Below are 27,679 nucleotides of genomic sequence, written 5' to 3' on the forward strand. Positions count from 1 at the left end.
GTAGATGAGCTCTGGAGAATTTTACTCTCAAATTGTGAAATTTAAAAAAAATGGTGTCAAATATTTCTCAAAGACAGAAAAATGTAACCTGCTTTAATGTTAACTTAACTCTGGAGGCAGTAAGCCTAGCTTTCAATCCTGGTTCTACCATTTCTCAGATGCCTGACTTTGGGCACATTCCTTAACTTCTCTGTGTGTTTCCTTCTCTGTAAAATAGAGATGGAAATAGTCCCTACTTGAAACCAAATTAGGGCAAATATTGGAGTACATGATAAGTGCTCAATAAATGTCAGATATTATTTAACAGCAGCAGTATCAGCAACAATGACAGTTACCGTTTTCTGAGAGCTTCATTTTATTACATTTAATCGTTACAATACTAAAAGGCTGATATTATTATTCCTATGACGCAAATGAAGAAAGCGAGGCTCAGAGAGACAAAGCAACATAAACTACTAGCAGAAAATGCCATATTCAAACCTAGATTTGTCTCATTCCAGAGTTCATGCTTGTTTCATACAGCTAAACTGCTTCCTAAGTAACATCTAATGAGTGAAATTTAGATTGTTTTGTATTTATGCATTAGTTGTGATTGAATATCAAGTTTCATAAAAATCACTGAGGAAAAAACCCACCTTTGTCTAGCTATTTATGGAGCCTAGAAATAAATCTGTTTCTAAACTTACACAATTTAAATACTTATATATCTATGGTATAATTATAAACTTCTATAGAAGTAGTGGGAAAAGGGCTGAGTCAAAGCAAGTTAACTAGTTTCTACTCAGCCGAGGCTGCCTACTCATAAATGCTACCTACCCATTGTCTTTGGGAAGTTCCATAGCACAGCATATGGTCATTTATTGAGTTTAAAGGTTCACTGTGTAAGAAATATTTGCCTGATACAAATATTGTAATTGAGTTCCATGTCCCTGATATTAATAAACTGTCATTATCATTTAATTTTCAAAGGATTATTGTGGTAGTCAAAATGGCACATTCCGTATTTTAACTGAAAGTGTCCCATGCTGTGAAGATGGGCTTACATGCTCAAGAAAAATCGTAGTTGCTTTTCAGGTACAGTACTGTTTCTTTTCATTTACCTTTTCTCTCAGATTATGAGCAGCCAAATAAAACTGAAGTTACGGTAAGTCTGTCTTTTAATTTACAGGATCAGAATATTGTCTTGCATGATGGCAAAGTAACAGCAGCCAAAACTACAGAAAGCAAGGAATGTGAACCGAATGGAAATACATACTCTGTACACACCGTTGGCCTGTACTTGATTGTGAAATTTTTAAATGGAATAACCATAATTTGGGACAAAAATACAAGAATGTCTGTGATATTGGATCCAAGCTGGAATGTATGTATATCACTAAAAATTGATTAATGGGGAAGCAAAATCATTTCTGTTATTCAGAATTAGAGACATATTCATAGGGGGAAAATGGGAGAATCAACCTTATCATGAAATACGAAATGTAATCTCAGATGATAGAACCTGGTAAAAAATAAATGCAATAAACCTGAGGCATTCTAGTTGAACCATAATTAGCTTGCTTAAGATTATTTCATAAAACAATCTTGAGGTAGTTGGTCTATACATAGAATTAAATGTGTTCCTTGGAGCAATAATTTTTCTAAGAATCTAACAGTATATTCATGTATAATTTGAAGTTAGTGAATATAATTATTTTTTAATTATTAAGGCATTTATCTTATTTGGTATTAGATCATTTTGTGATATAGGATACCTTGCACTAAATGAGAACAGAATCTTATCCACAGATTTTGGTTTCCTTCCAAAATTTGGAATTTAGAATGGATTTATGATACAATATATATAACCATATCTATCTGTCTCTCACGTATCTATCTATCTATCTATCTATGTATCTATCTCTGTATACATCCCTAGTACAACTCCCTTGTTAATTTCCTGTTCTGATCCATCTAGGGCAAAGTGTGTGGTCTTTGTGGAAATAACAATGGCGATCTCAAGGATGATTTCACAACAAGATATTCATCAGTAGCTACTGGGGCACTGGAATTTGGAAATAGTTGGAAAACAAGTCAAGAATGTTCGGACACAGTAACTCAAACTTTCCCATGTGACTCAAATCCATACTGTAAAGCCTGGGCTGTGCGGAAATGTGAGATCATCCGGGACAGCACCTTCAGAGACTGCCACAACAAGGTAGCCTGGCTCTGAGAGCAATAACCTGAACAAGGTTTGCTCCCAGAACCTCATGTGCTGTGCTCTCCCTAGGTGGATCCCAACGCTTACTATGATGCGTGTATCGAAGAAGCCTGTGCATGTGACATGGAAGGGAAGTACCTGGGATTCTGCACAGCTGTGGCTATGTACGCAGAGGCATGCAGCGCAGTTGGAGTCTGTGTCACATGGAGAAAACCAGATCTCTGTCGTAAGTGAAGACCATGTGTTGTTGTTCTTTAAAAACCTAATTAGATAAAATTGTTTGGTTAGACCATCTTCCTCTCATATTTTCTACAAAATACGTATTCTTGTACCTAGAAAGGTTTAAAATCCCAACGTGGTTTGTTTATGATGGAAAAAAATATCTATTTAAAAAAATATGGCAACTGGCACAGCACATGAAATTTAATTTTAGTTTCAAAGGTTCTTGTGTTCACAGGGAAAAACCCTAAACACTGATAAAAAGATCTCTTATTCGTAACTTGATGAGCAGTGAACTGCTTACCTAGCTTAGTAGAGTCGTATGTCTTTAAACGTTTACCTCACATGTTACTTTTGGTTGAAGTCCAAATTATCTTGAGAACTTTTATAGAGCCCTAGTCAAGATAAACTGTAAAATGGCTATAAACTGAGTCTTGATATATATGGAATGTGATAACTTTAATAGACATCAGCCAACTCTTTTCCTTTTAAAGGAAGGTATTATGGGAGAAAATATGACACATGAGAGATATTGAAATTGAATCCTCATTTTATTCAGATTATTATGTACAGCATTATATTATATTGAAATCTTTAGTTACCTCATTTGGGAACTCTTATTTACATATTAAAACAGCTTAATTTTTCCAGAGATTTATTTTTCTAATGTAAGTTCGAACATTAAAACCATGAATGTAGACATGACCTAAAATATCTCAAAATGGGAAAATTAATGTTTACCTTTCCACCTCAAACCAAACTTAGTGTGAGATGTCAAAGGAGGGCGCTATTTTGATTCCAGATGTTCCTTCTCCCTTTTTTGTGAAATATTTTGGCTTTATATGGCAATTCGTATAAAGTCAAAGGAACTTGATAAGATGCAATGATATATTTTAGGTCTGTTTATTGTTAATATCATTCAAAATCTCTTTTAAAAATGCTTTGGAAAATGAAAAGCGAAAATTGTCCTAATGAATGGAAGTAATTTTATATAATTCAATTATAGCTGTCTACTGTGATTATTATAATGCACCTGGGGAGTGCAGCTGGCATTACGAACCTTGTGGTACAGTGGCTGCAAAAACATGCAAAGATGGAGTTATTGGCCAGAAATTTTCTGCAGTTTTAGAAGGTAAGGCATATTTTAATAATATCCACAAAGTGATACAAATTATATTGATATTTTAAAACTGGAAAATGTTAGTTCCTTCCAATTCAGTGTCTTACATTTTATAATTTAACGAATATTTATATTTATTATGACATTAATATTTCTACATTAGAAACATTTTCTCTAGACATAGATTATCTGTTTAATAGGAGAGAAAGAGGACACAGTGCTATGATCCCATTGTCAATCTTTAAACCTTTCCTTAGACAGTGTAGTTAATTGAGAATGTAGTTTCAGAATGCAACATATAACATAGTCTCACCCAAATAGAGGCCAATTACTATATCCCATACTTAAACAGCACTTTATTCTTAGCATTCTATATCTGAGAGAGAAAGAGAGAAGTGAAAAGAAAACAAGATGGTGCAAAAACTCTCCAAAAGTCACATCTATGTTAAATCCCAGGCTTTGAGATCTTTCAGCTCATTTTAGTATGACTTCAGTGTCTTCTACCCTTGGAAAAATAGATATTTAGAATTGACATTCACATTTCAAGATGCACATACATTCATGTACCACCTAACAACAGTTTGGTCAAGGGCAGACCACATATACCATGTGGTCCCATAAGATTAGTAGCATATAGCCTAGGTGTGTAGTAGGTTATGCCATTTGGGTTTGTGTGAGTACACTATGATGTTGACACAACAACAAAGTCGCCTAACGACACATTTCTCGGAACGTACCCCCATTGTTACACGACACATGACTGCATATCAAAGCTTTGTATTATGTCCAACATTGTGCCCATCATTAAAGTAGCTAATCACTTAAAAATACTTTAGGAAACATTTTAGAAAAACATTAAACCTGTCAAAATTTGTAAGTTCTTAGGTTGATATCTCATTGCAAGAGGATCTGAATCCTGTTCAATTTACGTATTTTCGTCAAGAGTGTGTTGTTGCTTTGCTATTATCTACTCCAGTTCATGGAATCCTTGAAGTAACTTTACAAATATATAATGCAGTATGATGAGTTTCAGTACATAGAGATGAACTGCGCGTCATTTTTTCTTACAGGTTGTTATGCTAAGTGCCCGGACAGTGCTCCCTACCTGGATGAGAACATCATGAAATGCGTCAGTTTATCTGAGTGCAGCTGCTTCTATAATGATATCATACCAGCGGGCGGGGTGATCCAAGATAACTGTGGAAGAACATGGTACATTCTCTACTAACTTTCCAATAAGCAATTCTGTTTCTTGCATTTTCATTTAGAAAAAAACTAAGAAAAAATATATAATTTTTGTCTCTGTTGTTTCTAAATGAGAAGATCAGCATTAGGTTCACTTTTATATCAGCTATGTTAGTTGTTTTGTATTTTCAGCAAATCCACATATCAACAAATGGTTTGTTAAATCTTATACTTACCAATGCAGAAGACAGGACAGAAAATGTCACGATGTAGTTTTAGGTAAAAAGAAAATTTTAATTCTTTACATAGAAGATCGTGCTTATAGGCTTTCAGACAGTGACATGGAAGCAAAGAGGTGTGGTCTGTACTAGAACAGCATGGCCATCAAGTAACGTCATGCTTGAAACTGAAAATGTAAGAACTAACTTTGCAGCTTGACTGCAAAGCATTCCTTTAGGTCCCAAGAACTCCTCAGTGAAATGATTAGGAATCACAGTACACACAAAAAAGCAGTTTGAATCAATAGCAGGCTCTTGGGGAAACGATTATTTACTGCTCTCTTATTTGGTTCTGTTTTGATTTTCACTGTTAGACAATTTGTTGTTTTAAATTTCGGAGACATACGTCATTAGAAGTTAAAATTTCAACCTCATTTTTTTCTTTTTTTTTTTTAACTTTCAGCTATTGTATTGCAGGAGAGTTGGAGTGCGGTGGTGAGTGATTATATTTTACTCTAATGGATATAGGAAAGATGAGATAAAGGGTTTGGGATCTTTTCAGACCATCAGCAGCAGAGGAGTAGGTACTTAAAGCTTTGGATTGCTGCTCAGTGGATCGAGACAGTTCTGTTCCAGTGTATTTGTTGATGCCAAGTCACTTCAAAACCAATGCTGCCAAGGTGTTTCCAACAACTGGCAGATGGGGCAGTTCTGTCCTGCGTGTGCACTCCCTGTCTGTAGGTTCTGGGAATTTAGGGAGTGCGACTGTCAAAATAGCTTAATAAAAGGATGGAGTGGAAGGTGAGGATTAATACAGACAGCATTAAATAATTGAAGGATTGCTCGTGAGCAGCACATATCTTAAAAATAAATCTCAATAAACTTCAAAGGAATACATGGGGTACTCCTTTTTTGTATTAGACATTGCAAGACGTAATATAAAAAAATCGATGACTTATAGGCAACTTGAGATTTAGAATTTTTTCACAATTTTTCATTCCTGTAAATAATAGTAATTTATGATTATTTCAGAAACTACTACAAATTCAACACTTACAGGTAAAATCATCCTTATGTTTTAAATGTGTTTCTGATTTCTTTTCTATATAATCCTTTATAATTTCATATGATTCTGTGCCAGTGAAAGATATGCTGGTAAATCTGCTGATACAAAAATTTTAAATTAAAAATGAACAGTTGCTAGGAAATATGTTAAAATATTATTTCATTATACTCTTGTGAATTAAGTTAGGAATATGATTAGAACATGCAATGGGTCATGTATGCTTATTAGTTAATTATCGTCATCCAAAGCTTGACATTTTTAGATAATCGGAACAAGTGGAATGAAAAAGAAGTAAACGTGGTCTCCCATGAAGTAAATATTTTAAAATCATAATTACACTGGGAGATGATTTGAAACACAGAAATGAAAAGTTAATTCATTCTCCTGAACTCGTGTATTTGTTGTAAGGTATAAGGGCATTTCGGTTATGTTCATTCGCGAGAGAGCTGGGCAAAATGCAGTGTAGTTTTAGGACTTTTAATTTACGGGCAATATAACTATACTTGGGGCTGCTGCAGTACCCTTCCATATGGCAGTCTTGTGTGGTTCAAGGAGGAATTTTATTTCCTGTTAATCAATACTTGGAGGTAGTGTCAATTAAGAGACAGTACAGTAAATTGGAAGGCTTAGGTTTTTGGTAATATATTTAGTTATGTGAGTAAAAATGTTATTTATTTTAGTTATTGATCACTTAAAGCTAATGTATCACATGTCAGCATTCTGAACTTCATTTCTTGGCCCATAAATAGTGGACCTTATAAAGTTTGTGTATGATTTTGGTTAGATGGTAATAACAGAAAATAATTAGTTATTTTTGGTGGACATACAATAAATACAATGTTATTTGCATTGATTTAAATGAGAAATTGTTTTGTCACTTAACTTCTGCACACAATTTCAGAAATTTTTATTTGGCTTATGTCAACTGGTTTTTTGAACTGTATTTCCCAGCAAAAAGTGTTCAAGTAATTTATTTTCATAAATATTGTCTTCCCTAAACAGTTTCTACTACAACAGCCACCTCTGTATTAAGCACCGAAGCAGGTAAAAAAGATGCTTATTAGTTTTTTAGCTTCTGAACTGGCAGCAAGGTGAATTTGCAATTCAGGCATTTTGGCCCTTTTTGCAAATATGTTGGTCTCCCTTTCTTCACTTCCTAAATGCCAAGTAGCAGGGTCTACATCCAATTGTAATATTAGTGAAGAACTTCTTCTCTGTTCAGAAGTTATGTGTCCTAAAAATAACATTCTGCACGCTAGTTAATTGGAGAAAGTGGCTAATGCAGAAAATTCTAAATTTGAAAATAATTTACAGTTTCCTTTTACTAAGTAATTTTAACTTTAATTGAATGATTTGTAATTAAAGCAGTGGCCAAAGAAGTACAAAAGCATATTAAATGTGTAAACATATGATAGATGAATTTAACTGTTAAATTTAATCATTTATTTGCATTCTACAGATATCTAAACATGTCTAAATAAATACTTTTTAATCTTGTCTTTCAACACCATTTTAACATACGTTTCCGAATATTTGTCTCCTCCTTTGTCTAGCAATTACACTGATAAGCAGTAGCCCAGGCACAGGTAAGCCACAATCTCCAACCACAGCTTAATCAACAGAGCATTAAAAAATATAAAGCCCAGACTTTCTTCTCCACTGTTATACCTCTGTGGTGACAATTTTAGAGAGGTTTATGTTTGTCGTACTTTTAAGAATGTTTTAGAGGAAGACTTTGGAAAAAAATGTCATATAAAATGACAAGTTTTGTTGACCTTTTACTTGTTGTCTATGGGATTTTGAAACTTTAACTTCACATTTTGACGTTTATTTACCTATGTGATTAAATTCTCTGAAACATTAGTTTCAAGTTGATTCATTTTATATATGACCATAGATATTCTCAGAAACATAATTTTCCCTCTACACAAAACTTATTTTTTTTCCATTGTTTTCTCCAATTCAGCAGCTTCCATTCCAGCGGTTACAACAACAAGTGGTGAAACAATAGGTAGGTCAATTAGAAAGCCTATACAATAACAAAGTTTTTTACATATACTCTGATTGGTTTTTTTTTTCGACTTATATGTTAGCATCAACATACCCAGTCGCCTATGCTTAGGATCATTTCCTTCCCCCCACTGAATACTTTTCCTCTTTCTCCTGTTATTTGTTACTTTCTCTAGTCTTTTAAAAAATATGTATTTAAATTCATGATTTTTTTAAATTGAGGTATAATTGACATAGAAGATTATATTAGTTTCAGGTGTACGACGTAGTGATTCAATATTTGTCTGTATTACTAAATGATCGGAACAATAAGTCTAGTCAACATCCTTGACGGCACAGACCATGGTTTGCCATTCTTGTATTCTCAGTTGCACCTCATGCCAAGCTATATAATAGTTAGTTTTCAATAAATATTTGTAAAATGAATGAATGACCCTTGTTTTTCCCTGTCCAAAGTTTACAACTCAGGTTTTTTATTTTGTCCTAGAATTTATGGTGAAGGTTAAACTATTGGTTAGATATTATTGATACTCACAAATCTTACAGTTTATACGTCTCGTTCATTGGAGCTAATATTCCTTCTCTAGAATACAAAGATATAATGTAAAATCAAGACTTTTTGGATCATAATTCTATATCATGATATAGAATTATGATTGTAATTTTGAGTACTTTTGTAATTCTTTTATTTTTTAAATTTTATCAAGGTCATAGTAGTTTATAATATGGTGAAATTTAAGTTGTACATTATTTGTCAGTCACCATATAAATGTGCCCCGTTACCCCTTATGCCCACCCCCAACCCCTTTTCCCTCTGGTAACCACTAAACTGTTCTCTTTGTCTGTGTGTTAGTTTATCTTCCACATGTGAGTGAAATCATATGGTATTTGTCTTTCTCTGTCTAGCTTATTTTACTTAACGTCATACCCTCAAGGTCCATCCATGTTGTTGCAAATGGGATGATTTTGTCTTTTTTATGGCTCAGTAGTATTCCATTATATATATACACCACGTCTCCTTTATCCATTCATCAGTCGATGGGCACTTGTGTTGCTTTCATGTCTCGGCTATTGTGAATAACGCTGCAGTGAACATAGGGGTGCATAAGTCTCTTTGAATTGCTGATTTCAAGTTCTTTGGATAAATACCCAGTAGTGGAATAGCTAGCTCATATGGTATTTCTATTTTTAATTTCTTAAGAAATCTCCATACTGTTTTCCATAGTGGCTGTGCCAGTCTGTATTCCCACCAGCAGTGTATGAGGGTTCCTTTTTCTCCACAGCCTTTCCAACATTTGTTATTTTTTGTCTTGGTGATTAAAGCCATCCTAACGGGGGTAAGGTTCTATCTTACTGTAGTTTTGATTTGTATTTCCCTGATGAACATCTTTTCCTGTGCCTATTGAACATCTCTATATTGCCTTTGGAAAAATATCTGTTCATATCCTCTGCCCATTTTTTGATCAGGTTTTTTGGATTTTTTTGTTGAGTTGTGTGAGTTCTTTATATATTTTTGAGATTGACCCCTTGTTGGATATATGATTTGCAAATATTTTCTCCCGGTTAGTGGGTTGTCCTTTTGTTTTGTTCCTGGTTTCCTTTGCCTTGCAGAAGCTCTTTAGTCTGATAAAGTCTCACTTATTTATTTTTTCTTTTGTTTCCGTTGCTCAAGTAGACATGATATTTGAAAAGATCCTTCTAAGCTTGGGGCCAGCCCGGTGGTGCAGCGGTTAAGTTTACACATTCCACTTCTCGGCGGCCTGGGGTTTGCTGGTTCAGATCCCGGGTGCAGACATGGCACCGCTTGGCAAAAGCCATGCTGTGGTAGGCATCCCACTATTAAAAAAGTAGAGGAAGATAGGCATGGATGTTAGCTCAGGCCAGTCTTCCTCAGCAAAAAGAGGGAGATTGGGAGTAGTTAGCTCAGGGCTAATCTTCCTCAAAAAAAAAAGAAAAGAAAAGAAAAGAAAAGATCCTTTTCAGCCTGATGTTGAAGAGTGTACTGCCTGTATTTTCTTCCAGAAGTTTTATGGTTTCAGGTCTTAGCTTCAAGTTTTTGGTCCATTTTGAGTTAATTTTTGTGTATGGCAAAAGATAATGATCTACTTTTATTCTTTTGCCTGTGGCTGTCCAATTTTCCTAAAACCACTTATTGAAGAGACTTTCCTTTCTCCGTTGTGTGTTCTTAGCTCCTTTGTCGAAGATAGCTGTCCATAGATGTGTTGTTTTATTTCTGGGCTTTCAATTCTGTTCCATTCCTCTGAGTGCTTGTTTTTGTACAAGTACAATGCTGTTTTGATTACTGTAGCTTTGTAATATATTTTGAAGTCAGGAATTGTGATGCTTTGTTCTTTTTTCTCAGGATTGCTTTAGCTATTTGAGGTCTTTAGTTGCCCCATATGAATTTTAGGATTCTTTGTTCTATTTCTGTGAAGAATGTCATTGGGATTGCATTGAATTTGTAGATTTCTTTAGGTAGGATGGACATGTTAAGTATATTTATTCTTTCAATCCATGTGCATGGAATATCTTTGATGTATGGAAATCATCAATTTCTTTCAATAATGTCTTTCCATTTGTGTCATCATCGATTTCTCTCAATAATATGGTTTTCATTGTACAAGTCTTTCATCTCCTAGGTTAAATTTATTCCTAGATATTTTATTCTTTATGTTGCAATTGTAAATGGGATTATATTTTTAAATTCTCTTTGTTCATTTGTTATTAGAGTATAGAAATACCACTGATCTTTGTAAGTTGATTTTGTACCCTGCAAATTTGCTGTAGTTGTTGATTATTTTTAATTGTTTTCTGATTGTTTCTTTAAGGTTTTCTATATATAAAATCATGTTGTCTGCAAACAGCAATAGTTTCACTTCTTCATTTCCTATTTGGATTCCTTTTATTTCTTTTCCTTGCCTAATTTCTCTGGCTGAAACCTCCAGTACTATGTTGAAAAAGAGTGGTGACAGTGGGCACCCTTATCTTGTTCCTGTTCTCAGTGTGATGGCTTTCAGTTTTTCCCCATTGAGTATGATGTTGGCTGTGAGTTTGTCATATATGGCCTTTATTATGCTGAGGTACTTTCATACTATACCCATTTCATTGAGAGTTTTTAATCATGAACGGATGTTGGATCTTGTCAAATGCTTTCTCTGCATCTATTGAGATGATCATGTGGTTTTTATGCCTCATTTTGTTAATGTGGTGTATCACATTGATTGATTTGCAGATGTTCAACCATCCCTGTATCCCTGGTATAAATCCCACATGGTCATGGTGTATGATCTTTTTAATGTATTGCTGTATTTGTTTTGCTAATGTTTTGTTGAGGATTTTTGCATCTATGTTCATCGCAATATTGGCCTGTAATTTTCCTTCTTTGTGTTGTCCTTGTCTGGCTTTGGTATCAGGATGATGTTGGCCTCATAAAATGTGTTAGGAAGTGTTCTGTCTTTTTCAACTTTTTGGACTAGTTTTAGAAAGATAGGTTAAATCTTCTTTGAATGTTTGGTAGAATTCTCCAGGTAAGCCATCTGGTCCTGAACTTTTATTTTTCGGGAGGTTTTTGATTACTGTTTCAATCTCTTATGGTTGGTCTATTCAGATTCACTATTTCTTATTGATTCAGTTTTGGGAGATTGTATGATCCTAAGAATTTATCCATTTCTTCTAGATTGTCCAATTTGTTGGCATATAGTTTTTCACAGTATTCTCTTATAGTCCTTTTGTTTCTGTGATATCTTTTGTAATTTCTCCTCTTTCATTTCTAATTCTATTTATTTGAGCTGTCTCTCTTTTTTTCTCAGTGAGTCTGGCTAAGGGTTTGTCGATGTTGTTTATCTTCTCAAAGAACCAGCTCTTTGTTCCATTGATCCTTTCTACTGTCTTTTTGGTTTCAATTTCATTTATTTCTGCTTCAATTTGTATTATTTCCCTCCTTCTGCTGAGTTTGGACTTTGTTTGTTCTTGCTTTTCTAATTCTGTTAAGTGTAGTTTAAGATTGCTTATTTGAGATTTTTCTTGTTTGTTAAGGTGGGCCTATATTGCTATGAATTTCCCTCTTAGGACTGCTTTTGATGCCTGCCATCTGAGTTGGTATGGTGTATTTTCATTTGTCTCCAGGTATTTTTTGATTTCTCCTTTAATTTCTTCAATGATCCTTGGCTGTTCAGGAGTATGTTATTTAGTCTCCACGTATTTGTGACTTTCCCAGCTTTTTTGTTGTAGTTGATTTCTAGTTTCATAGCATTATGGTAAGAAAAGATGCTTGATAGGATTTCAATCTTCTTAAATTTATTGAGGCTTGCCTTGTTTCCCAACATATGGTCTATCTTTGAGAATGATCATGTGCACTTGAGAAGAATGTGTATTCTGCTGTTTTTGGATGGAGTGTTCTATATATATCTATTAATTCCATCTAGTCTAGTTTTTCATTTAAATCCACTGTTTCCTTGTTGACTTTCTGTCTGGATGCTCTATCCATTGATGTAAGTGGGGTGTTAAAGTGCCCTACTGTTATTCTGTTGTTGTTAATATCTCCTTTTAGGTTTGTTAATAGTTGCTTTATTTATTTTGATGCTCCTGTGTTGGGTGCATATATATTTATAAGTGTTATGTCTTCTGGTGGAATGTTCCTTTTTATCGTTATATACTGCTCCTCTTCATCTCTCATTGCCTGTTTTATCTTGAAGTCTACTTTGTCTGATATAAGTATGGCAACACCTTTCTTTTGTTTGCCATTAGCTTGGAATATCATCTTCCTTCTCTTCACTCTGAGCCTGTGTTTGTCTTTAGAGCTGAGATGTGTATCCTGGAGGCAGCATGTTGTTGTGTCTTGTTTTTTTAATCCATCCCACCACTGTGTTTTTTGTTTGGAGAATTCAATCCATTTACATTTAGAGTGAGTATTGATATATGAGGGCTTAATGCTGCCTTGCTTTCTGGTTGTTATGTATTTCCCTTGTTTCTTGTTCTGTGTATTTCGGACTACCAATTCAGTTTGGTGGTTCTATATGATAGCTTTCTCTTTATTTGTCATTTATGTCTTTCTTTCTGATTATTTGTTTAGTGGTTACCGTGAGGTTTGTATAAAAAATCTTGTAGATGAGATAATCCATTTTCTGATAGCCTGTTATTTCCTTAATCTAAGCCAATTCATCGCTTTTCCCTTCCCCTTCTAAGTTATTGTTGTCACAACTTATCTCATGTGTTGTGAGTTGGGGGTTAAAATGATGAGATTATATTTATTTTTGATATTTTCCTTCCCTTTATCTTTCACGTTATAATTGTTTGCTAACCTGTTCTGATAGAGAGTTTCAGTTTTCTGATTTTGTCTGCCTATTTATCTCCTTACTCAAAGCTTTGTAAATCCTTTCTTTTTTTTCAGTTATGAGGGCCTTCTTGATCATTTCTTGTTTGGCGGGTGGGGGGAGGTTCTTGTGGTGATGAACTCCCTTGGGTTTTGTTTATCTGAGAAAGTTTTTATTTCTCCATCATGTCTGAAGGATATTTTCTCTGGATAGAGTATTCTTGGCTGAAAGTTTTTGTCTTGCAGAATTTTGAATATGTCATTCCACTGCCTCCTAACCTGTAAGGTTTATGCTGAGAAATCCCCTGAAAGCCTTTCTTTGTAGGTTATTTTCTTCTTCCTTGCTGTCCTTAATATTTTTTCTTTCATTGTCTTTTGCTAGTTTTACTACTTTATGCCTTGGAGAAGGTCTTTTTACATTGATAGAGTTAGGAGTTATATTAGCTTCTTTTACTTATATTTCCAGCTCTTTCCTCAGCTTTGGGAAGTTCTTGGGTATTATTTCTTTGAACAAGCTTTCTTTTCCTTTCTCCCTCCCTTCTCCCTCTGGAATATCTATAATTCTTATGTTGCATTTCCTAATTGAATTTGATATTTCTCCTAGAATTTCTTCATTTCTTTTTAATCTTAGTTCCCTCTCCTCCTCCATCTGAAGCATTTCTATATTTCTGTCCTTGAGACTGCTAATTCTATCCTCCATAATACCAGCTCTGTTATTTAGGGAGTCCAGATTTTTCTTTATCTCATCCATTGTATTTTTTATCCCCAACATTTCCGATTGATTTTTCTTTATAGTTTTAATCACTTTCCTGAAGAATTCCCCCCGTTCATTAATTTTGTTCCAGATTTCATTAAACTGTTTATCTGTATTTTCTTGTAACTCATTGAGTTTTTTAATAATGGCTATTTTGAATTCTCTGTCATTACATTGTAAATTACTGTGCCTTCAGGATTGATTTCTGGGTGCTTGTCATTTTCCTTCTGGTCTGGAGTATTAATATTTTTCTTCATACTGTTTGATGGTGTTGATTTGTGTCTTCACATAGTGATGGTATCTGATTGCAGATTCCACCTGCTGCCACTTCTTCCACTTCCTCCTGGGAGTCCAGCACCTCCACCTTCAGATGTATGCCTGCATGGTTCTCTCAGACATCTTTTGTGCTGTGCAAATGTCCTCTGTTGTTTTATGAATGTACTTTTTGTTGTACCTTGGGGAGAGAGTCTAAGGGAAGATCTCACTCTGCCATCATGCTGATGTCATTCTCTAGTATGTTTGTAGTTCTTAATGTCTGATTTATTTGGTAATTAATATATTGCTTATATTCAAAGGGCAACTATATATCTTAAAGTATCAACCATCATGGTGTGGAATATCATTAAAAATACCCAAACTGACATATTTAATTCCTGTCAAACTTTCTATGTTGAATATCATTAGCAATGCTAAGCACTACTAGCTCTTTCAATGTAAATCTTAGACAGACTGAAACATTTCAGAAATATTTTTCTCTATTCTACAATTGTAAATTCATTTCCCAAGGCCTAGTAACAATTTCATCCCAGTAAATCTTCTACATTGCTTCATACACACTGCAGAATAAATTTTTAGCTACACATCATCTCAGCCATAATCGATGGACTGAATTCTGAATTCGCAGCCTTTTCTGTTTCTAAAATGACTAATTTGGTTCAGTTGTATAGCTCTCTTTTAGTTAAAATGAAATCATTCTTTCAGCTTTTAAAACTCCTGAATTCTGTGACTATTTAAATAAATAAATTTATTCTTGACTGTTGATTTGGTGAATTGTATAGTTATGCATGAATCATAAGCAATTTGTATAACTATTTCAATATGACAATGATATCTGCATCCCATATCACAGTAGACACTCAATACTAAAAAAGCTGGTTTGATTTTTCCAATTTATATATATATTTGCTTCCCCCCCCCCCAAGCATTCAGTTTTGGACATAATATTCTGTCAATTTTATTTTATCAACACTTTGCATTAGAGCAAGCAAACTTTTCATATGTAACGGAAGGTCATGAGTAGATTACCTAAAGAGTTTTTGTGAGCAACTGATGAAGTTTTGGATGTAAAATGTTTAATTCACTTTAAAACACTATAAAAATCTCATCAGTAATCTTCACTGTAGCATTTAAAAGTTATAAATCTAATGTAGAGTTGAATTATAAGGAAGATTACCTAGGTGATTTTTCCTGAATTCATTAGGTATTATTTATGACTTTTTATGCTTAGTCTTACTAAATTCTAATGCGTTACTTAATTTCACTGAAATTTTGGTAGATATCTCATGCTCTATAAGTATAATATTAATATTTACTAAAATAATACATTAATATAGTATTATGTTACAAGATAGTTAATAATAACTTTTTCTCTTTTTTTTGCTGAGAAAGATTAGCCCTGAGCTAACATCTGTGCCAGTCTTCCTCCACTTTATATGTGGGTCACTGCCACAGCATGGCTGACAATTGGTGTAAGTCTGCTTCTGGGAGCCAAACCTGCAAACCCGTGCTGCCAAAGCAGAGCATGCCAAACTTAACCACTACACCATGGGGCCAGCCCAATAATAACTTTTAATGAGGGTTTACCACTTTCTAGTCAATATGTCAAGTACTTTTCCTTCAATAGTAAATCTCAACAATCTCCTGATTAAGTACTATTATCCTCCACAAATCCCTTCCCCTCATCATTTTACAGGTGAGGAAATGCAGAGAACTTAAATAATTTTTCCAGGGTTACAGAGATCAGAAGAAAAACGAATTTTCTGGTATAATTTAGTGAGAAATCAGGGCTGTTTTTCTTTTCCTTATTATCCATGAAAGCCAGAAGTTAAAGTTAGAAATGATAATTTCAAGGATGTGAATCATTAGGCCTGGCCTAACATTATTCTAAAGCCAGGAGACAGAAATAATTTTTAGAAGTTTATTTTTTTCATGTCAAAATTGTCCAGTTGTGCCAAAAATTGTATGTGTTTTAAATAAATTTATTGAAATAATCCCAATATACAGAAAACATTGATTGTCAGGTTATCAAGTCAACAGTACCTTTCCGGTATGTGTTAATGACATACATGTAGCTTCTCTTGTTGCTGGAATAAATTGGTAAGTGCTTATTTCCCAGATGAACTGAGGCATACAACATTTGGGTTATTATTTAAATTTTAATTTTAAAATGATGATGAGTGGTAAGACTTGGTTTAATTCTTAGTTCCTCATCCACTATTCCATATCTTTCTTTCTGAGACTATTCCCATATCATATGTAATAGGTAGAAATTTAGAAACTATTGAAATAATATTGATTTAGTTTCCCCAAAAATCTGTGACTTGGGGACTTGGATCATACCACTTGGTCATCCTTGTTGATGCAATTAGCTGGATAATCATAAATTGTCTACTTCAACTTGTGCTGTGGACTCCTGGACTGGGTACAAAATATTCAGAATATAATGTGATATTTCCCAATGTTATAGTAGATATAGTAGTAGATAACATGTCCATAGTAGATAACATGTAGTTATCCATATGTAGTAGATAACCATAGTAGGTAACACGTCCATTTACTTCTGACTGGGGAGTGATAATCTATACAAAGTGAGAATCTCAATCAGAAGATTATCAGAATGTACTAGATGTGTGTTTACTGATAGGTTTATTTTGAAGCTCTAAAAGAAAAAAAAAACAAGTCTAGTCTCCTGTTGCTTGTCAGTTTTCATGTAAGAATAAAACATTTCATTTTAAGACACACCAAAATATTTTTTCTTAACTTTTTTCCAAATTCATCCAGTAAGCATTACGCCATAGTAAATATAAAACAGCTTAAAGTATTTGCCTTTAGAGTGCTTTTAAAAGAAATAAGAATCCTTTTTGAGGAGCAGGTGCCTTGCAGAAATTGCAGGCTTGAAAGTCACATCCCATTTCTTTGACTGACATCAATGGTTTAAAAGTTGAACAGCACTTGACAAATTGTGACAAATCTATAGCTACATTATGATTTTTGTTTTTAAGCCTTCTAGTAGCAAATTGTGCTTGATCAGTGATAAGAAAAATGGATCCATCCCCAAATGAAAGTTTAGTCATTATCACTACCAAAGTTTCTTGTTTCTTTCTAAACATAATATGAATCACTAAAAATGTTTTAACAGATACTGAAAAGGAGAAGCTTAATATTTTAAGATAGTATATAGCTAGGAAGATACATAATTTTGAATATGTATTGCCCTTCCATAAACTGCCTACCATAGATGGAAGGATTTCTTTCTTAGACATGGGACCCTTTTCACCCGGAATTTTGGTTTATTGTCTCAGGGTTCTACGTGTCATTTCATTTTGGGCACTATATTAGTGTTTTTGAGTGGAAACAATATGATTAGTGGTGTAATTTAAATTATTCACAGCTTTTCTACTTTTATTTTCTGCTTAAGATAAATCAATTGAGTGTAAAAACCTGTAATTCTTGAACACATACATAAGACGTGTTTTGAAAAGAGTCTGGGCAGAGGGCAGCTTTTTGCCATTATCTTATTCCCTGGGTGAAGTACTTTTGACCAAGTACTGGATCAAATACTGCCCTGAATCAAGTACTTTTCACAGGCCATTAGTTGTTTTTTACCTATAACTTGAAAAGATAAAAGCAAGCTGTCTTAAAGTTTCTTTCCATAAATTTAAATGACCTTTCTCAGATGGCTCGAAGGCCCTCTTGCCAGATAAAAGCAGAAATGACTAGGTCCTCAGAAGAGAACTGATGCTTTATTTGGCATTACACTCAAGCATCTTGGATAGAAGTTGAGGTATGATTTCATTGTTCACATGTCTTTGAGGTAAATAGCATAGGAGTGGAGTGTACTTTTGGTGAATTTAGAAAAACGTTACAGAAAGCTTTAAAAGCACAAGGGAAGCAATATGCAAAGCTTAAACATTTTTCCATGTTTTGTATATCTATTTTATTTTCTATACAGTAAATGCTTCCAGTGGGTTAAAATACCCTGAGAGTTGCCTAGCCAACCATTCCAATAAGTATGTTATTTTTAGAAGAAAAAATGATGCAATTACTGTTTTTTTTTTCTTTTAGATTGACAGATCTTGACAATGAGTTCTGTTCTAAGTATTTGACATGCATTATCTCATTTGATATGGAAAACCCTATGAAGTGGGTGCCGTTATTTCCCCCAATTTACAAATGAGGAAATGGAAGCACAAAGAGGTTATGTGTCCGAGGTTACTTGCTAATAAGCAGCAGAGAGAGGATTAAAATCCGGGACATCTTTATCTAGGTTCTGGCCCTAGGCTTCTGTGTTTTGATGTTTAAGAAAGGGAATAAAGTAGAATTTAACTTAAATCATTTATTGAAGTTGTAACGTATAATTTCAGATTCCACTGTCAAACTGGGACTTTTGTTAAAATTTATAATTTGCTTAGTAAGTTTCGATTAAAACTAAAAAAATCTCATTGACTACATAGGATACTGATTCATATAATTAAAATGTGAGTTTCTGTTGCATAATACTTTGATAACTTAAATGCATTTTTTCCTCAAAAACTTAAAATCTCAGAATGTTATAACTGTAAGTTATATATAAATTTTATTTGTATAAGGTGCTTATTCTAAGATAGCATCAATCATAGAAAGAAAATAATCGCATCAGGCTATTATAGAGAGCCAGATGACTGTAGTGGGAAGTGGAAACAGAAAATAAGAATTTGAATCCCTTCTCTTCTACTGCTAGCCTAATGACCTTAGTTTAAGTCCCTCAAACACCCTGAACATTAGTTTTCTCATTTGTTAGGTGGGAAAAATAATATCTACGTTACAGACTTGAGAAAGGAGTAAATATGAGAGTACAGCTTAGCAGAATATATAGTGAGTACTCAGAAAACTCAAATTTATTACTAGTAACATTTTTCTAAAGAATAACTCGTTATATAAATGAACTTAGATTTTAGCAGAGGAGTTTAGTGTTTTTCAGTGATTAATCAGAAACACACTTCTTCCCGAATTAAAACCAGTTTTACGCATTTTTGATTTTTTTCAGAAATAAGGTATGTTGCAAAAACTATAAAATTTGCCATATCAAATTGTTTATTGGGGAAAATGTTATGGATACTCCTTAAGCCTATCTTTCAGACATTTATATTAAATAAAATGGAGTCCATTGAAGGAAAATGGCAAAATAACGTTTTATAAAAATTAAAATTATTCTTAAAAGTAATCAAAAAAACTTAGTGGTAGCTGGAAAATTAATTGCAAGATTTTATTTTAATTGTTAAGTTTAGCATGAGGTGAAAATGAATGGACACAATCACTTTGAAAATTTTCAGGGTGGATTACTACCTTGTAATGCACAGAGCTATCAATATTTTAGTAAAGGCAGCTCTTCCTATTACCACTTATGTTTTGGCAACGAGAAAGCTGATCTACAATAACTCACAATATCAATTACTTTAACTTGTCTGTTCATTTGCAAGTAATGGAAAAATCAGTAGAAATTGTAATGGTTATGGATGTCACAATTATTGAGAACGGTAATGCTTTATCTATCAGTTTTGGTAATTACACCATGAAGAAAAGTGGATTCTCACATATTCCTGTTAGTAAAGGCTTATCCCTTCTTTTCTTGCTGTATCAACAACTTTGCACTTATATCCTCTGAAGTTCATTCGTGGGAAAAGGGAGCTATATCATAGTAGTTTGACTGGTATGTAATCCAATCTGTGACTAGTTTAAATAACTTTTACAGCCCTGATGAAAGATGGGTCCCTGAGATCCACTTTGGAACATGTTGCCATGTTAGCCAGACCAATTACAAGGAAAGGCCTATAAATGTGTTCTCTCATGCAAATGCTAAAAATATTTGCCATCTGTGCACTGCCATCTATGGTGTACCACTGTGTTCCCCTTAACTCCATGCTGATGAGAGTATATTCAGATATGGAGATTTTGGAGAAGATTTGATTCTACTACATGTGATATTGCTGCTTTTAATTAAATGTAATTATCCTCAGTTTGAAGGAGCTCACACGAGGATCATTGGAATTCCTTAAAGGATAAATCTATACTGAGAAATGGAATCTGCTCCAAAATCTTTTGGAGTATCGAGGTCTATCCTGCTACATCATTATAATCTTGATAGTCTCTGTGGATAATGGCATAATAGCCTTTCTATGCTATTCTTGAATCCAGATCAGCAGGACATTTTAATTCTAATGTCTAATTACTGTGTTCGTTAGTGAGAAAAGCTATTAAGATCTGAGGTGGTCTGCTGGTGGAATCTGCTTGATACTGATTTGAGAATTCTTCTCAGCTAATGCTTGACGCTAATTTTGAGAATTCTCACATAAACCTGTCGTCTCAGGCTATTTAACATACTTATAATATATCCGTTTGTGAAGTAATCAGGGGAGACAGATTATTATTTATTTGATATTATATTCTATAATTTCTAGTATAATGTCTAATATTTTCATTACTACAATGAATGGGAAATAAAAAAGCTTAAAAACTACAGGAGGTGGTATATTATATAGAAAGGCAACATTACATAAAAAGCAATACAGGTCACTATCATAGGTACTGGGTGACTTAGTGTAGTCCCAGCTTTGTCACTGACAGCAGTGATTGTGAACAAATCACTTAACTTTTCTGAACCCAATTCTTTATATGCAGAATACATATAAGACTTTCACTCCATTCATTCATTTATTCATTCCTTCAACTGACAAATAATTATCAAGCACCTATTATGTACTAGGCACTCTGCTATCATGAGAGATATAAAAGTGAGTTAAAATAGACATAATCCCTGGCTTCCTGGAGCCTATAGTCTAGTCAGGAAGATGGATATCAATCAAGTGATTACAAAAACAAATGGAAACTAGCAGCAAGGACAAGAACTATGAAGTACTTAAAATGGGAGTGGGGTGGGTGGAGAGGGAATTTGATAGTCAAGATGGTCAGGAAAGGCTGAAGTAAAGGTGATTGAGCTGAGAACTGACCAATGAAGGTTTAACTAGGACAAGAGGGACCATTTCCAAAGACAGGAAACTACAAACAGCAGGTGTTAAAGAATGGAAGAAGGCCAGTGTGGCTGGACAAAAAGTGAGGATCAAATAGCGAGATTGTTTGAGAAGTTTCTTTTTTACGTTGCAAAACGCTATAAAATTGTAATGTGACATTACCTCATAAACAATAGATTTCCAATAGAAATTAATACTGAAATACAGAAAATGCCTGACTCTTCATTATTTATGAAAACCAGAAGTTAATAAAGGCTCATTTTTAGGTCCACAGTGCCCCTCAACAAACATTTAATAAACTCCTGCCATATTCCTGGCAAGGGGGCAGGCATTGGAATGCAAAGAAAACATACTGCCTCTTCCTTCAGGAGTTTGCTGGTAACTTTCAATTTATCTTCACAAACTTCTGGAAATATATCCAAAGGAAATGAAAACACTAACTCAAAAGGATGCCTGCACCCCCATGTTCATAGCAGCATTATTTAAAATAGCCGAGACATGGAAACAACCTAAGTGTCCATCGATGGATGAATGGATAAAAAAGTTGTGGTGTATAAATACAATGGAATATTATTCAGCCATAAAAAATGAGGAAATCCGACCATTTGTGACAATATGGATGGACACTGAAGGCGTTACGCTAGTGAAATATGTCAGACAGAAGAAAACAAATACCGTATGATCTCACTTATATGGGGAATCTAAAAAAAAGAAAAAAATCCCAAAAGACCCCCACCAAACTCATAGAAAAGGTGATCAGACTTGTGGTTACTAGAGGTGGAAGGTGGAGGGGCAGGGAGTTGGAGGAAGAAGGTCAAAAGGTACCAACTTCCAGTTATAAGATAAGTAAGTACTAAGGACGTAATGTACAACATGATGACTATAGCTAACACTGCTGTACGATATATAGGAAAGCTGTTAAGAGACCAAGAGTTCTCCTCCCAAGGAGAAAACTTTTTTTCCTTTTTTCTTTTTTCCTTTCTATTCTTTTTATTGTATCTCTATGAGAGGACGGAGGTTAGCTGAACCTATTGTGGTAATCATTTTCCAATGTATGTAAATCAAACTATCATGCTATACGCCTTAAACTTATCCAGTGATGTATTGTCAATTATTTCTCAATAAAACTGGAAAAGTATATTTAAAAATAACAAATAAATATAAGAGCAAATTAACAACAAAAACCATATCCTCTTCCTTCGGGAGTTTACTGGTAACTTCAAATTTATCTCCACATACCTGCTGTATTAAATCATAAAAATAAATCCTGAAAAGTATTTCTCCTTCTCACCACCCCAAACCCTTTTGGAGTAACTGCTACTTAGTAGAAAAACCTCCAGGCCACAGACAACTAGAAATAGAATGAAGTCAAAGAAATCACAAATTGAAAAGTCAGCCTTCACCTAACAGAGAATTAACTTTGTCATTGTTGATATATATTTATTCCATTTACTCTGTATTTAGTAGAATTCGGCATATATGTGTGTGTATACTATACATTGTATAGTATAGTATAGGAAATACATTATAATGTCACTATTTTAAAAATGAAATAGTTTATTATTAATTCTGAACACTAAATATATTGCAAACCACATATATTGAAAACAAACAAGTGAGTAATCTTTCTAGTATCTTCCCTGGAAGTCAGAAAAATTTACATTTCTCTTTTTGTTATCAGGGACAACTCTGAGTATTATCAGCGAACCTTTTACTACAGGTCAGTGTATTAATTCCTGCTTTTATATGTGAGATAAAAATTATCTAACAGTATAAATTATTAGTGACTTTGGGTTTTTGAGAAAGAATTTATATGAGAGTTTGGCTTTTGAAAAAATATTTAAAATAAGTATTTTACTAGGGTTTTCTCACTGGTTTTGAACTTTTTTAAAAACTGAATTTAATTTGTGTTTGAGCAGTTTATATTAATAAGCTATAATATAGTTTCCAGTTTCATTTTCTTTCTAATCATTAAATCTTAGTATAGCATCAACAACAATACTAAATTATATAAAACTCAAAATTTTTAAAAAGAACACAGGTTGAGAGAAAATGTGCATATCTAATGACATTTTTTGCTGTTTTAGGTGTAAAAGTTTCAATTAGCTATTTCCCCATGACATTTTATCTTTGTTATTATCAGCCCTGAGTGACAGTGTGATTAGGGCATAAAGCTCTCTTTATCTGAAAGCAACCTTGTTGAGAAAAATCTACAAAGACCTTGTGTGGCCTGATTCAAGATGCAGAGAACATGACTTTATTAAAAAAAAAAAAAAAGTAGCAAGGACTACACCAAAATCTTAAAGGAAAATAATATTAGAATAACATTAGAACAAAAATCTTAGGGAACTCTGGGCAGAAAGTCACTGGATTTATTATTTTATTTTCTTTAGTAGAAACTGTTTGAATAGTTAAATCACCCGTTGTTAATAAAGTCCAAGCATATTTTAGATGAGAAGTTCATTCTATGTTTTTCACAGGCATTACTGGAACTCCAGTTCCCATCACCTCAACAGCTGGAAGAGCAGGCACGACAGGAGTAGAGGGCCCCACCTTCTCAAGTCCTGGCCTCCTAGCAGGTAAATTAAGTTCAGAACAAAGCACGCCAGCCACAGCTAAGCAACTGGTTTCAGGCAGTGCCACTCAGTATAACATTTTACCAAATAAAAATATCAGACTTCAGTGTAATCTCAGACTTAGGTATTCCTTGTATGTAACTAGAAGGTAGAATCTTTAGTTTTTTCATGGGTTGCTCTCTTAAAGTGTCATGGCGTTAGGATTACATACACCCATTACCTTGAGAGTTGGTAGTGCTCCTGCACTTTTTTTAGCAAGGGTTTGTTGTTTCTTTACCTTCCTCAGGGACAACTGGAGTATCAGCAAGTGCAACCACAAGAGCTGAAAATGGAAGCACAAGTGACACAGGCTTCAGAACAGGTGAGACAAAGAAATGAGTCTCGCGCTGTCTTTTCCATGGCTTCTTTCTACAAGGAGTCCTCCATTCCAAGCCAGGAAGAACTCCACCCTCAGTACAGCTTTAGACAATGCTTCAGTGCATAGTTGTGGATCCTAGTTGCTAGTTTAGTTCTCTATGTGAGCTGCTGCTATGCTATGGCAACTGACAGATAAGTGGTCTGGTTCCATGACCCAGAAATGAACCCAGGCCATGGTGGTGAGAGTGCCAAATCTTAGCCACTAGACCAGCATCACTGGCTTGCAAATTCCTTGATTTAAAATGTATGTCTTAAATACTTTTTGGAATAAGAGATGGTTTACGTAAAAAATAATGTGTTCAAAGATATAATCTGCAGCAGCACAAATTAAGAAACTAGTTAATTCCAGTTAGATCAGGAAACTGACTGAAATTTTAGGCTGATGACCATTTAGTTTATATTTTGTGAAATGTGAGTTAGAATTATTTGGGTAATAATGACAAGTCAGTTTTTCTGTTTTTTCGAAATGTTCCCTTCAAAACACTACGGTACTGGATTGTCACAATAATGTGTATGCTCTCCCAATACTGTGTGTATCAGTTGTAACAGGAGAGTCTGTTGGAACTACCACTAGAAGTGGCGGTGGCATCGCAGACCACCTTTCACTGGTTCCAACCCAGCTGGGAGCTCGGCAGGCGAGGCGCAGGCTCACCAGGGCACTTTGGTGGTGCTCTGTCACAAGCTTAGATGAGACCCCACATTCTTATGAGGAGTTTAAGTGAATTTAGCAATGGCTGTGACTTTAATGGCTGTAATTTTAAGACAAATGAATGTGGGTAGTTTGAGCATTTTCACACAACCATGTATAAAGACAGAGTTGCTAGATAAAATGCAGAATGCGATTTAAATTTGAATTTCACATAAATAAGGAATAATTTTTTATTATCAGTATGTCCCATGCAATAATCTGGATGTGGTTGTTGTTTATCTGGAATTAAATTAAATTAAATCTGTCCTGTATTGCAAATGAGTGTCCTGTATTTTTATTTGCTAAATCTGGCAACCCCGATATAGACCAAGCACCAATGTTCTTTTCAATTAGGAACAACTGGAGGGGAAAATGCAGCCACCACTGGAGCTGCTGGGGAAAACACTTCTGGAGTCTCAGGTATTGAAAGAACATAATCAGAATAAATCCAGACACTGTGATTTCTTTACTTAAACTTGTAAATTTAAAATTGTACTTTACTTAAAAAAAAATCACAAATATGATTTCTTAAAATTTTTTCAGAGGGTAGCTTTCCTGGGGAATCTAATTATTATTATTTGTATATGTCAAAACTGAAGATCAGAAATAGATCAAGAGCTATTTATTGTGTGCGTCACATCATCCTGGGTACTCTAGAGAACATAGGAGAGCGGTGGAGTAAGGTAGTTGTTCTCTTAGAACTTGATTTTTGAGCAGGAGAAATGAATATTTATATACTTGCAAAAGTAAAAACTGTGCAAGGCAGAAGATAATCAAAGTCAAGGAAATCTTCAGTGACAAGTGTTGGAGTTGAAACTTGAGGAAATTCTAGTAAGAGAACTGATTAGTTGGGGTTAAAAACAACAGAATTATTCTATTTGGAAAGAATATTTTATGATCAGTGCACTGTGACTATATCTATATGCTTTAACTTGAGCAAAAACTCAAAAGATAAGTAAGCTGAGTGAAATTTCACAGGCATAAAGAACAGTCATATTTCAAGTGTTGGGGAAATAGAATTGAGAACAGACTCTTCTCCCAACCTGGAGACCCTGTCTACAGAGACAGTAGAGAAAGAAAATAGTTTTATTATAGAGTATGCATTTTTGGGGGAGGAAAAAATTCCTCTACCCAGTCTAGGTTCTTCTAGCTAGGCTATGAATTAAATAGACATGAGACAGAATAACAAGAGAAAATCAAACAAAGCTTTATAACATATATACATGGGAGAAACCCAGAAAAGCTGAGTAATGTGCTAGAATGGCCAAAATTGTCACCTTAAATAGCATCTTTAGCTAAAGACAAAGGAGAATGTTGGGGTTAGTGGTTTGAGACTTCAAAGGGGAGGAAGACAATTCACGTGGAAATGGAAAGCAAATTCTGGTAAACAGAACTTTGATAAGCATGTGCTTAGCAAGGACCCTCACAGTTTACTGATCCCAGAATTATCTATGGTGATGGCCTGTCTTGGGAACAGGCATTTTATCTTAAATTCTTTTAGGCAGTTAGGGGGAAGGTCAAAGTTTCTTTCAGAGTCTTTCATTCTTAAAAATAATCGAGGCAAAGAGACATATTTTGAGGTGGACAATTCTGAACCCCCACACATTAAACCAGAATGTGATGTGAACCACAAGCAATTTGCTAAGCAATTGTAGAGACAGGAAGAAATCTCACCAAGCAGACACAGCCCATTATGTACACGTTCTTATGGAAAATAACTAGTCTTCAAGTGAGAAGACTTAACAGTACTATTTGTCACACATAGTTTATCCTAAATTCACCTGGTCATTGGGGTGACCATCTGGTTAGTTAATTGGTTTTATACAAAGGAAAAATAAACTTCTGTTTTGATGACAGGAGGAAGCCTTGTAACTAGAGGGACATAGGGGTGCTATCTCCCTTGACGTTGACATTTCACAGAGATAGTGCCCAGGTGCTTGAGAAAGACATTCCTGGGTTATTAAGCTCGCAAGAGGCCTATTTAGTTTTTAAAAAAGATTTACATACATTTCAAAGACACAGAGAAAGAACTTAAATTACAAATTTTCTGAAGTAAGCACTCTAAGAAAAGGAAGGGGGAAGTCTGTTTCCTTATTTTCAACAGAGAGAATTATCCTCTTATTTTAAGTTTTTAATTGTCTTTACACAGGCCATCTTCATCAGATGATCAATTTTATATTTTAATTAGCTAACTTTTTTTTTTCTATTGTAAAATTAAGCCACTCCTGGGGTATCGCCTGGAGCTGGAGGTGGCAGCACCCCTGGGGAACCAGGCATTGGAATGACAAGTTCTGGTAAGTCAGACAAGTCTGGACCTGACTTTTCAGCTGTTCCCAACCATACGTCCCTCACTAGGGTGTTATCTGGACTAGGAACCTGATCTTTAGTTTGTATAGATGCTCGTATAATTGAGTAACATTTAAGCTCAAGGAACCAACGGAAAATTAAAAAGAAAAGAGAGCCACGAAAATGGTGGCTGCATACATTAGAATCTACACATACCTCCTTCTAGAAACCATAAATATCAACACAGTGCCCACACCTCAAGTGTTTAGAGGGAACAGAGAAGCATCAGATTTGTCAAGAATAGAGTAGCATTTATGAGATACTCAAGGAAGGAAAATGTGGG

The 27,679-nt window shown here is 34.4% G+C and overlaps 1 protein-coding gene across 1 annotated transcript in view; it reads left to right on the plus strand.

The window, feature by feature from the left end:
- LOC139041534 (mucin-19) overlaps positions 1-27,679 on the plus strand; it is a 74,707-nt gene that overhangs the window by 41,278 nt on the left and 5,750 nt on the right. The window contains exons 29-44 of the mRNA XM_070494183.1: positions 970-1,074; positions 1,169-1,363; positions 1,958-2,197; positions 2,270-2,426; positions 3,426-3,551; positions 4,610-4,751; positions 5,406-5,437; positions 5,975-6,001; positions 7,011-7,052; positions 7,562-7,594; positions 7,975-8,019; positions 23,051-23,089; positions 23,850-23,948; positions 24,232-24,306; positions 25,405-25,470; positions 27,270-27,344. Coding sequence (XP_070350284.1) covers positions 970-1,074; positions 1,169-1,363; positions 1,958-2,197; positions 2,270-2,426; positions 3,426-3,551; positions 4,610-4,751; positions 5,406-5,437; positions 5,975-6,001; positions 7,011-7,052; positions 7,562-7,594; positions 7,975-8,019; positions 23,051-23,089; positions 23,850-23,948; positions 24,232-24,306; positions 25,405-25,470; positions 27,270-27,344 — 1,498 coding nt within the window. The remainder of the gene's footprint in view (positions 1-969; positions 1,075-1,168; positions 1,364-1,957; positions 2,198-2,269; positions 2,427-3,425; positions 3,552-4,609; positions 4,752-5,405; positions 5,438-5,974; positions 6,002-7,010; positions 7,053-7,561; positions 7,595-7,974; positions 8,020-23,050; positions 23,090-23,849; positions 23,949-24,231; positions 24,307-25,404; positions 25,471-27,269; positions 27,345-27,679) is intronic.

The sequence above is a fragment of the Equus asinus genome, chromosome 22 (genome assembly GCF_041296235.1).
Source record: "Equus asinus isolate D_3611 breed Donkey chromosome 22, EquAss-T2T_v2, whole genome shotgun sequence".
Lineage (NCBI taxonomy): Eukaryota > Metazoa > Chordata > Mammalia > Perissodactyla > Equidae > Equus > Equus asinus.